Genomic DNA, 11,159 nt, shown 5'->3' with positions numbered 1-11,159 from the left:
GTCAGGTCAAACAAGGGTCCTCATGGACAGAGAAGGAAAAGTGGAGGGTATCTAAAGCCCATAACCTGGCGCCTTGTTCCTCAGCGAGTGACGTGCATCGAATCCTTATGGAAAGATACTGGATATTTGAGGACAGGCCAATGTTTGTTTAATCTCTGGTTTATCTTTCCCTCCCTCTGCAGTCGCTAGCCAGCATGGCTTCCTCTCAGGTCCGGCTGTCCCGAGCCTTGCTGGTCCCACCCCATTCCTTTGACCTGCCTCTGGCTTCTAACCCCCAACTGACCGTCACCATCACACCTCCGGTGGCCCACACTGGGCCAGGAGCCGTCCAGATGAGGCTCATTTCCCACGAGCTGCGTGAAGGACAGGTATGGACAGGTGTGAAGGTCGTCCAGCAGGCTGAGGAATAGCACATTCAAAGCGTAGCAGTCTGGGGACTGTTCCCACCTGTTGACGAATCCAAAACTATATGGCCAATAAGGAAACCTCATTTTGCAAGAATAGGAATAGAATGGAATGGAATGGAATAGAATGGAATAGAATAGAATAGAATAGAATAGAATAGAATAGAATAGAATAGAATAGAATAATGGAATGAAGTAGAAGAATATAATAGAATAGAATAGAATAGAATAGAATAGAATAGAATAGAATAGAATAGAATAGAATAGAATAGAATAGAATAGAATAATGGAATGGAATGGAATAGAATAGAATAGGAATAGAATAGAATATAAATGAAATAGGAATAGAATAGAATAGAATAGAATAGAATAGAATAGAATAGAAACAACGGATGGAAATTAATCAAGGAGAGAAGCAACCTGGAATTAAGAAGAAATTTCCTCTAACAGTGAGAACCAACATTGGAGGTTTTTAAGAAGAGATTGGACAAACATTTGTCAGAAATGGCATAGGGTCTCCTGCTTGAGCAGCGGGTTGCACTAGATGACCTCCAGGGTTCTCTTCCAGCTCAATTCTGATCAAATCAGCCTTCCCTGTTTCCCTCCTTTGCAGCTGGTCAAGATGCTTCCCAGAAACAGATGCTCCTATTTGTCACAATGATCCCTGGAGGGTTCACCCTCTGGGGGCTGGCACCGTAGGGAGGAAGCGACAGGAGGCCGACCCTGGGCCTTTGGGATCTCTCGATCTCACCTTGCAATCTGTTTCTTCTCTCTAGGACAGCGAGGAATTGCTCAAATTGATGCGACCGGAAGGAACTCTGGCCCTGGAGCTGCCCTGGAAGAGCAAGACCTTGCCTCGCTCCCCCTACCTCATGGTGCACTTTCACGGAGGGGGTTTTGTAGCGCAGACTTCCAAGTCTCACGAGCCCTACCTGAAATCGTGGGCTCAGGAGCTGGGGGCCCCTATTCTTTCTATCGACTACTCACTGTCCCCGGAGGCTCCCTTCCCACGAGCGTTGGAGGAATGCTTCTTTGCCTACTGCTGGGCCCTTAAGAACTGCCATCTCTTGGGTAAGGAATTGGGGGGGCAACCCCTCCCTGGGGGGGGGAGAGACCCAGAGGTAGCCCTTGATTTATGGCCGCAGTTGACCCCCCCAGGTTTCTCCTGCTAAGCGAGACAGTGAAGTAAATTGGGCCCCATTTTACAACTTTTCTAAGTGAATCTGGTCACCAAAGGGGGATCACGTGGCCCCGGGGACGCTGCAACCGTCATAAGTACATGTCGGTTGCCCAGCATCCGAAATTTTATCAGGGGGATGCAGTGACAGTCCTTTAATGTGAAAAAAAAAGTTCATGATAAGTCACTTTTTTCAGTGGCATTATAACTTTGGATGGTTAGTAAAGGAGCGGTTGTAAGTCGAGAGCTACCTGCCGTGTTTTATTTTGTTTTCTACGCTTTTGAAATAATAACCGAAAGAGAAAAGAACATAATCTAACAAAATGAAATTCAACGGTGAAAAAAGTAAGGTTCTACATTTAGGCAAGAAAAACCAAATGTACAGGTATAGTATAGGGCAGGGGTAGGCAACCTTGGCTCTTTGATGACTCGTGGACTTCAACTCCCAGAATTCCTGAGCCAGCATAGCTCAGCTTGGAAACCTCTCCCTTTCCCCTCAGCATGGCTGGCTCAGGAATTCTGGGAGTTGAAGTCCACGAGTCATAAAAGAGCCAAGGTTACCTACCCCTGGTATAGGAGGTACCTTGCTCAATAGTAGTAACTGTGAGAGGGATCTCGGAGTCCTAGTGGACAATCACTTAAATAGGAGCCAGCCGTGTGCTGCAGCTGCCAAAAAAGCCAAACACACTGCTGGGTTGCATTAACAGAGGGATAGAATCAAGATCACGTGAAGTATTAATACCACTTTACAAGGCCTTGGTAAGGCCACACTTGGAATCCTGCATCCAGTTTTGGTCACCACGATGTAAAAAAGATGTTGAGACTCTAGAAAGAGTACAGAGAAGAGCATCGGACCTGGATATCTTCGAGACCGCCTCCTGCTGCAGATTACCCCCCATCGACCTGTACGCTCCCACAGAGTGGGTCTCCTCAGGGTACCGTCGGCCAGACAGTGCCGGCTGGCGACCCCAAGGGGGAGGGCCTTCTCTGTGGGAGCTCCCACCCTCTGGAATGAACTACCCCCAGAGATCAGGGTGATCCCTGATCTCCCTTCCTTCCGCCGCGCCCTTAAGACATGGTTANCCACAGAGTGGGTCTCCTCAGGGTACCGTCGGCCAGACAGTGCCGGCTGGCGACCCCAAGGGGGAGGGCCTTCTCTGTGGGAGCTCCCACCCTCTGGAATGAACTACCCCCAGAGATCAGGGTGATCCCTGATCTCCCTTCCTTCCGCCGCGCCCTTAAGACATGGTTATTCCAGCTTGCGGGACTGGCCTAGGGGAAAGTTTTTAGAGGGGGTTTTAAAATAATTTTAAATTTTTTAGACCAATTATTAATATTTGCCTTTTAATTAAGTTTTAATCTGTAGTTTAGATATTTTGTATTTTTATCTGGTTGTTAGCCGCCCTGAGTCCGCAAGGAGAAGGGCGGGATATAAATATAAATAATAAATAAATAAATAAATAAATAAACAAAGATGATCAGGAGACTGGAGGCTAAAACATATAAGGAACGGTTGCTGGAATTGGGTATGTCTAGTTTAACGAAGAGAAGGATGAGGGGGGACATGATGGCAGTCTTCCAATATCTCAGGGGCTGCCCCAAAGAAGAGGGAGTCAAGCTATTCTCCAAAGCGCCTGAGGGCAGGACAAGAAGCAATGGATGGAAACTAATCAAGGAGAGAAGCAACCTAGAACTAAGGAGAAACTTCCTGACAGTGAGAACAATTAACCAGTAGAACAACCTGCCTCCAGAAGCGGTGAATGCTCCAACACTGGAAGTTTTTAAGAAGAAACTGGACAGCCATTTGTCTGAAATGGTATAGGTTTCCTGCCTGAGCAGGGGGTTGGACTAGATGACCTCCAAGGTGGCTAGGAACATCAGGGCCGCCATTTTGATGTTGTTGATCGCAGCCTGCAGAACGCAGACGGTTTGATCCTTCTGCTTCTTTTCTCTCTTCATCCCAGTTCTGATCCCCTCTTCCTTTCCGTCCCTTGGCAGGCTCCACAGCGCAAACGGTCTGCCTTGCAGGGGACAGCGCTGGCGGCAACCTCTGCATTACCGTCTCCATGCGTGCCGCCGCCTTTGGGATCAAGATGCCCGACGGGATCATGGCGGCCTACCCCGTCACCCTCTTGGAGGTTGCCGCCTCGCCTTCACGGCTTCTCGCCCTGCTGGACCCGCTCCTGCCTCTCAGCGTCTTGTTCAAATGCCTCAGTGCCTACGCAGGTGAGGAAGGTCGCTGGAAAAAGGGGAGGGGGGGCCCTTGAGGTTAGGGAGGGGGGCCGAGAAGGGAGGAAGATGGGGCTGGCGACGGACCGCCAGGATGTGTCAGAACTGGAGGATTTTAGGAAGGATTGGCCCCAGGGTGGAGGATGAGCTATATTTCAAGGCTGGCTTCCAGGTGCGGTTCAGGATGCTGTGTCATGGTTCCGACAGATGAAACTCTTTCAAAGAACTTCGAGGCATTGTTTATCTTAAAGAATCTTGATGGGAGTAGCATAGCTTCCGCACTAACATAGTTGAAGCCCAAAACTGGATTCCCCTCCCCTGAGCACATAGTGTTGTTGTTGTTGTTAATTGCGAAATCGTGTCCGACCCATCGCGACCCCATGCACAACGTTCCTCCAGGCCTTCCTGTCCTCTACCATCTTCTGGAGTCCATTTAAGTTCATGCCTCCTGCTTCAGTGACTCCATCCAGCCACCTCCTTCTCTGTCGTCCCATTCTTCTCTTGCCCTCCATCTTTCCCAGCATCAGGCTCTTCTCCAGGGAGTCCTTCCTTCTCATTAGGTGGCCAAAGTACTTGAGTTTCAACTTCAGGATCTGACCTTCTAAAGAGCAGTCGGGGTTGATCTCTTCTAGGACCGACCGGTTTGATCGCCTTGCAGTCCAGGGGACTCGCAGGAGTCTTCTCCAGCACCAGAGTTCAAAGGCCTCAATTCTTTGGCGCTCAGCCTTTCTTGTGGTCCAGCTTTCACAGCCATACATTGCAACTGGGAAAACCATGGCATTGACTATGCGCACTTTTGTTGGCAGGGTGATGTCTCTCCTTTTTGGTATGCTGTCTAGATTTGCCATAGCTTTCCTCCCCAGGAGCAAGCGTCTTTTAATTTCTTGGCTGCAGTCCCCATTTGCGGTGATCTTGGAGCCCAGGAAGATAAAACCTGTCACTACCTCCATTTCTTTCCCATCTATTTGCCAGGAATTGAGAGAGCCAGATGCCATGATCTTGGTTTTCTTAATATCAAAGCACAATTCCCTCCTTCAATTAACAGTCATAAATCACATTCTCCAATTCGTTTGAAATGCAGGCTTTCCTTCCTGTTCTGCTACCCGGCCAATCCTTATCATCTCTTATTTCACACACTGGTACAATAATGTTATGTCTAACTAACTCCCACCCCATTCCTCCGCCTCCTCCCCCAGCATCATCTAATTCTAAGAGTAAAGCATAACAAAGAAAAAGGCTGCATCTTCATATGTTGTCAAACAAAGCAAGAACATCCGATGTTAGCACCGTTGACATGCTGGTTGTCACCTGTAAAAGCCCCCCCGCCCCTCTTGGCATAGGGCCTGGTTATGGCCAGTCAGTCTTCAAAAGTTCTTCCCCAGCTTGTGAAGTTGGGCAGAGTGAGGGCACTTTGGATCCTATAGATCAGAGGTCCCCAACCTTTTGGGCACCAGGGACCGGTTCTGTGGAGAGAGGTTTTTCCGCGGACCGGAGGGTGCGTGGTTTTGTGTGCTGCCTGCATCCCGCAGATGGAGCTTTGCTTGTTTGTGTGGACCGGTTGCAGGCATGCTACGGTCTGGTACCGGTCCATGGACCGGGGGTTGGGGACATTCTCACCTGAAGGGGTATTGATGCTTAGCCTCTATTAAGCCCCGATGAAGGAAATAGTGGAAAGAAGCATCTCTCTCTCTCTCTCTCTCTCTCTCCCTCCCTCCCTCTCCCTCCACCTCTACCTCTATCTCAGTCTGTCTATCTATCTATCTATCTATCTATCTATCTATCTATCTATCTATCTATCTATCTATCTATCTCTATCTCAGTCTATCTATCTATCTCTATCTCAGTCTATCTATCTATCTACCTACCTACCTACCTACCTATCATCCACCCACCCACCGATCTGTCTGTCTGTCTGCCTATCTATCTTGTTTGTGCGGACCGGTTGCTGGCATGCCGTAGCCCGATACCGGTCCACAGACCGGGGGGGGGTTGGGGACCCCTGCTCTAGATCACGTAATGCCATCTTTGGGGAACCAGGAAGTGTGCCTTTTCTGCCCTCTGGCATAGCTTCCGGTCAGAGATCCCGATGGCTCCTGTCTTGATGACATTCAAGAAGATATAATAAAGGCCTAGCTCTTTTCCCAAGCTTTGAGGCCTGGTGAGAGTTGAGTTCCTGTTGCATTGGGGAGGGGGATTTTTTTTTTCTTTACATGCTTACCTTTAGATAAGGGGTCTCCAACCTTGGCCACTTTTAAGATCTGTGGACTTCAACCCCCAGAATTCCCTTCCCCTCCTTTAAGCCACCAGAGGTTCCTTTTTTTGTTTGTTTGTTTATTTTATTTTTTCTTACTTGTCATTATAAGCCACGCAGAATCATTTTTGGTGGCACCCGAACTGTACTGCCCAGGTAGTCCTCGACTTACAACTGTTCATTTAGCGACCGTTCGAAGTTACGACGGCACTGAAAACAAGTGACTTAGGACCCTTTTTTTTTCACCTTTATGACCGTTGCAGCATCCCCCCACGGTCATGTGACTTGCATGCTGCTGGCTGGCTGGGGGATTCTGGGAGTTGAAGTCCCCCAGTGGCCAGGGTTGGACGCTCTTGATCGAAATACTTCCCTCTCCCCCCCCCCCTATTTTTGTTCCTCCCAACCCGAAGGAATGGAGTCAGAGCAGCCTGATGACTCGGCCTTGGAGCAGCTGGACCCCATGAACATGATGCGCCGGAACACGGCCCTCCTCTTCCGAGACTTGCGCCTGGGTGCGTCCGCCTTGGTTGGCTCTTTGATGGACAAGACAGGCAAGCACAACAGGGCGGGTGCCGTAAATGGTAAGAAGGGCCTCCCCCGGGGCTCCGTGCTGCCAGCTTCCGTGCTCCTCTGCTCCTGCCTTGCTCTTCCTCGTCTTCTCGACACAGACGTGGCACCGACTGGAGGCTAAAACTTACTGCAGCTGCCAAAAAAGGCCAACACAGTGCTGGGCTGCATTAACAGAGGGAGAGAATCAAGATCACGTGAAGGGTTAATACCACTTTACAAGGCCTTGGTAAGGCCACCCTTGGAATACTGCATCCAGTTTTGGTCACCACGATTTAAAAAAGATGTTGAGACTCTAGAAAGAGTATAGAGAAGAGCAACAAAGATGATTAGGGGATTGGAGGCTAAAACGTACAAGGAAAGGCTACTGGAATTGGGTATGTCTAGTTTAACAAAGAGAAGGACGAGGGGGGACAGGATAGCTGTCTTCCAGTATCTCAGGGGCTGCCCCAAAGAAGAGGGAGTCAAGCTATTCTCCAAAGCGCCTGAAGAAGGCAGGATAAGAAGCAACAGATGGAAACTAACCAAAGAGAGAAGCAACCTAGAACTAAGGAGAAACTTCCTGACAGTTAGAACAATTAACCAGTGGAACAACCTGCCTCCAGAAGCGGTGAATGCTCCAACACTGGAAGTTTTTAAGAAGAGACTGGACAGCCATTTGTCCGAAATGGTATAGGGTTTCCTGCCTGAGCAGGGGGTTGGACTAGATGACCTCCAAGGTCCCTTCCAACTTTATTATTATTACCAGATTGGAGAACCACCCGGGGCTCCGTAAGATGTCCCGTGGCCAGCTGGTGGCGATGTTTCCAAACTCCTTACTAATTCCAGCACTTGGTAGGAACTGTCCGTTTTTTCTCTTGCCCAAATCACGTGCTGCTGCTTAAAACGTAAATACAGGTAGTCCTCAACTTGCGACCGTTCGTGTAGTGACCGTTCGAAGTTGCAATGGAACTGAAAAAGTGACTTACGGCCATTTTTCACACTCATGACCACATCCCCGTGGTCACGCGATCAAAACTCCGACGCTTGGCAACTGGTTCATATTTACGACGGTCGCAGTGTCCCGGGGTGGAGGGTGGGGTGTCACGTGATCCCCTTTTGCAGCCTTCGGACAAGCAAAGTGGGGGGGGGGAAAGCCAGGTTCACCTAACAACTGCCGTGATTCACTTAACAACCGAAGCAAGAAAGGTCGTAAAATGAGGCAAAACTCACTTGGCTGCCTTCCTTAACAATGGGAATTTTTTTTGCCCGGTGATGGTTGTTATAAATGAAATCTTGCAAAAATTGAGTGGCCAAAGTGGCCATGAGCCCGGGGGGGGGGGCTTCGAAGCAGGGCTGAGGGTCCCTGCCTCTGCCCAGGGGTGAGACAGTAGCAGTCTTCCAATATTTGAACGGCTGTCACAAAGGGGTCAACTACTCTCCAAAGCACCTGAAGGCAGGGAAAAAAAGCAACGGATGGAAACTAATCCAGGAGAGAAGCAACCTAGAACTAAGGAGAAACTTCCCAACAGGGAAGACAATTAACCAGCGGGACAGCTTGCCACCAGAAGTTGTGAGTGCTCCAACACTGGAGGTTTTTGAGAAGAGATTGGATGTCCATTTGTCTGAAATGGTGTAGGCTTTCCTGCTTTAGCAATCGGGGGGTGGGCTAGAAGATCTCAAGGTCCCTTCCAACTCTGTCCCTCTGTTCTTCTGTGCAGAAGCCTTGAGGAAAAGCGCATCAGAGACAAGCCTGAAGTTGAAGCCCTTTGCCAGCCACAAAGATTCCCGGAAGAAGAGCCAGACGTGTCAAAATTTCTTAGGGTCCTCCGATGTCCAGCGAGACGCAAGCTCTACCACTCCGGACTCTGAAGATCAGCCCACCTTTTTCCTCTCCGACCAGGACCGAGAGTCCTTCTCCTCCAGCACTCCCCAGGGCTTGGTTTTTCCCGACGGCTTCCAGCCGCTACGCACCAGCCAGCCTGCCGCCAGCCTGCCTCTAGAGCTGTCGCCCATCGTCAAGAACCCGTTCATGTCGCCCCTTTTGGCCCCGGATGAAATGTTGAAGGGACTCCCTCCGATCCATATCGTGGTGAGCACACACCTGCCTGTGTGGCTGCAGGGAGGTGTGGTGGGTTGGTAGGGGGTGGTGGGAGCAGGGTTGAGTAGATGTGGAAGTTGGGGAGCAGGCTCGCACATAGCCTCACCCAGGTAGTTCTCCAGTGGGTGGGTGTAATGGCATGTGGGAATGACCTTGGGAGATAGAGGGTAGAGATACTGCCTAGGGCAGGGGTCCCCAACTCCTGGGCCTTGGACCGACACCGGTCCACAGCATGCCAGCAACCAGGCCATGCAAACAAGCAAAGCCCCATCCGCGGGATGCAGGCAGCACACAAAACCACGCACCCTCCGGTCTGTGGAAAAACCTCTCTCCACGGAACCGGTCCCTGGTGCCCAAAAGGTTGGGGACCTCTGTGCTAAATCACAAAAGTATCTCAGCCTGTCTTTGGGACTCTGCTGAGGCATGGGATTACAGAAGAGAGTAACAAGAGCTGGAACGTGCCTTAGAGGTCTTCTAGTCCAGCCCCCTGCTCAAGCAGGAGACTCTAGATCAGCGGTCCCCAACCCCTGGTCTGTGGACCAATACTGGGCCACAGCACGCCAGCAACCGGTCCGCACAACCAAGCAAAGCCCCATCCGCGGGATGCAGGCAGCACACAAAACCACGCACCCTCCGGTCTGTGGAAAAAAACCTCTCTCCAAGGAACCGGTCCCTGGTCCCCAAAAGGTTGGGGGGCCCTGGTCTAGGGAACAATTAGACAAGGTGGAGGGGAACCCACAGCTGCATAATGGGCAGAGAAAGAAACTCAGAAAGGAATCTTCTTAACGTAGGTTGTCAAAAGAGACGGCAGGCGACTTGTACTTACAGACTTGCGAGATTCTGTTAATGTAAAGGTTTCCCCTGTCCAGTCACACCCGACTCTAGGGGGCGCTGCTCACCTCCATTTCCTAGCCGAGGGAGCCAGCATTGTCTGAAGACACTTCCGTAGTCGTGTGGACGGCATGAGTATATGCCAAGGTCCATGGATGCTGTTGCCTGGGGATGGCTCTGAGGAGGGAAGAGAAATTGGGGAAGGAGGAACAGGGAACTGTCCGTGACTTGGTCACAATATGGTGGCAACTAACTTCTGGGGTGGAGATGAAAAACTGGAGAGAGCTGTTTTTAAGAGTGGTTTGTTTAGCCCAGGGGTAGGCAACCTTGGCTCTTTTATGACTCGTGGACTTCAACTCCCAGAATTCCTGAGCCAGCATGGGGGAACTATGGCCCCCTCATGACTCGTGGACTTCAACTCCCAGAATTCCTCAGCCAGCATGGGGGAACTATGGTCCCTTCATGACTCGTGGACTTCAACTCCCAGAATTCCTCAGCCAACATGGGGGAACTATGGTCCCTTCATGACTCATGGACTTCAACTCCCAGAATTCCTCAGCCAGCAGTGCTGAGAGGAAAGGGAGAGGTTGCCATGCTGAGCCATGCTGGCTCAGGAATTCTGGGAGTTGAAGTCCACCAGTCATAAAAGAGCCAAAGTAGTCTACCCCTGCACTAGGCCAAAGTAGCTTGTAATGGGGTACGTGAGGGTTAGGAGCGCACGGATTTCCCGAATCCTAGGATTGACAGGATCCAACCATCTCTTCTCCTTAGGCCTGTGCTCTGGATCCCATGTTGGACGACTCCGTGATGTTTGCCCAGAGGTTGAGGGCCCTCGGTCAGCCAGTCACCCTGCGAGTGGTGCAGGATCTGCCCCACGGCTTTCTCAGCCTGTCCCAGTTGTGCCGCGAGACCCGCCAGGCCTCAGCCGTCTGCACAGAGATCATCCGGAACATTCTGGTTCCTTCCGATACCGCCCCCCCACAGCCCCCGGCCACCCTCCACAAACATCGCAAACTGGAGCGAACGTCTCAGGTCGTGGCTAATAATGCCGACCACCCTCCCATCCAGGAGAACGGGGTCCCCCCTCAGCAGAAAGCCTCGCATAATCCAGCGGCAGAGAGCAGGACCACTAGACCCAAAGATGAGGTCCAGACCACCAGCAAAACTCCAGACCCCCCAAATGGGGGACATTCCTTGGACCAGCCAAGCAAAACTCCAGACCCCCCAAATGGGGGACATTCCTTGGACCAGCCAAGCAAAGCCAAGAACATCAGCACTCCATCGACAGCCGATCCCATCTCAAATGCTGCTATCATTCCCGGCCAGGATTCCGGTCCTTCAAATAGCACCTCGGGCAGAGGGGTGGGGGCCTGAGCCGCCCCACCAACCCACCCGACCTATTCCCCCAACCTTGTGGCTTGAGATGGTGTGTCATTTGCAGTGGTGCTTTTTTCACTTCACACTCCGGATGAATTCCTCCGAACCTCGTGAGGAAGGGCTCTCGCGGCCGACTCCGTTGCTAACCCGAACGTGGAGGGGGGGGCGACCCGTTTGTCCCAGAAGTCTCCGTTCTTTTCATCTCCTGGAATGATGCTTTTATATACCTGTTTGGATTTTTTA

The 11,159-nt window shown here is 50.9% G+C and overlaps 1 protein-coding gene across 1 annotated transcript in view; it reads left to right on the top strand.

Moving 5' to 3' along the window:
• LIPE (lipase E, hormone sensitive type) overlaps positions 1–10,913 on the top strand; it is an 18,767-nt gene extending 7,854 nt beyond the window's left edge. Inside the window, 6 exon segments of the mRNA XM_029284599.1 lie at positions 31–368; positions 1,181–1,475; positions 3,580–3,807; positions 6,472–6,642; positions 8,329–8,699; positions 10,311–10,913. Coding sequence (XP_029140432.1) covers positions 31–368; positions 1,181–1,475; positions 3,580–3,807; positions 6,472–6,642; positions 8,329–8,699; positions 10,311–10,913 — 2,006 coding nt within the window.
• Positions 10,914–11,159: the final 246 nt, after the last annotated feature.

Source organism: Protobothrops mucrosquamatus, unplaced genomic scaffold (genome assembly GCF_001527695.2).
Source record: "Protobothrops mucrosquamatus isolate PMUCROS unplaced genomic scaffold, P.Mucros_1.0 scaffold756, whole genome shotgun sequence".
Lineage (NCBI taxonomy): Eukaryota > Metazoa > Chordata > Lepidosauria > Squamata > Viperidae > Protobothrops > Protobothrops mucrosquamatus.
This window is presented reverse-complemented; position numbering and strand designations above follow the sequence as displayed.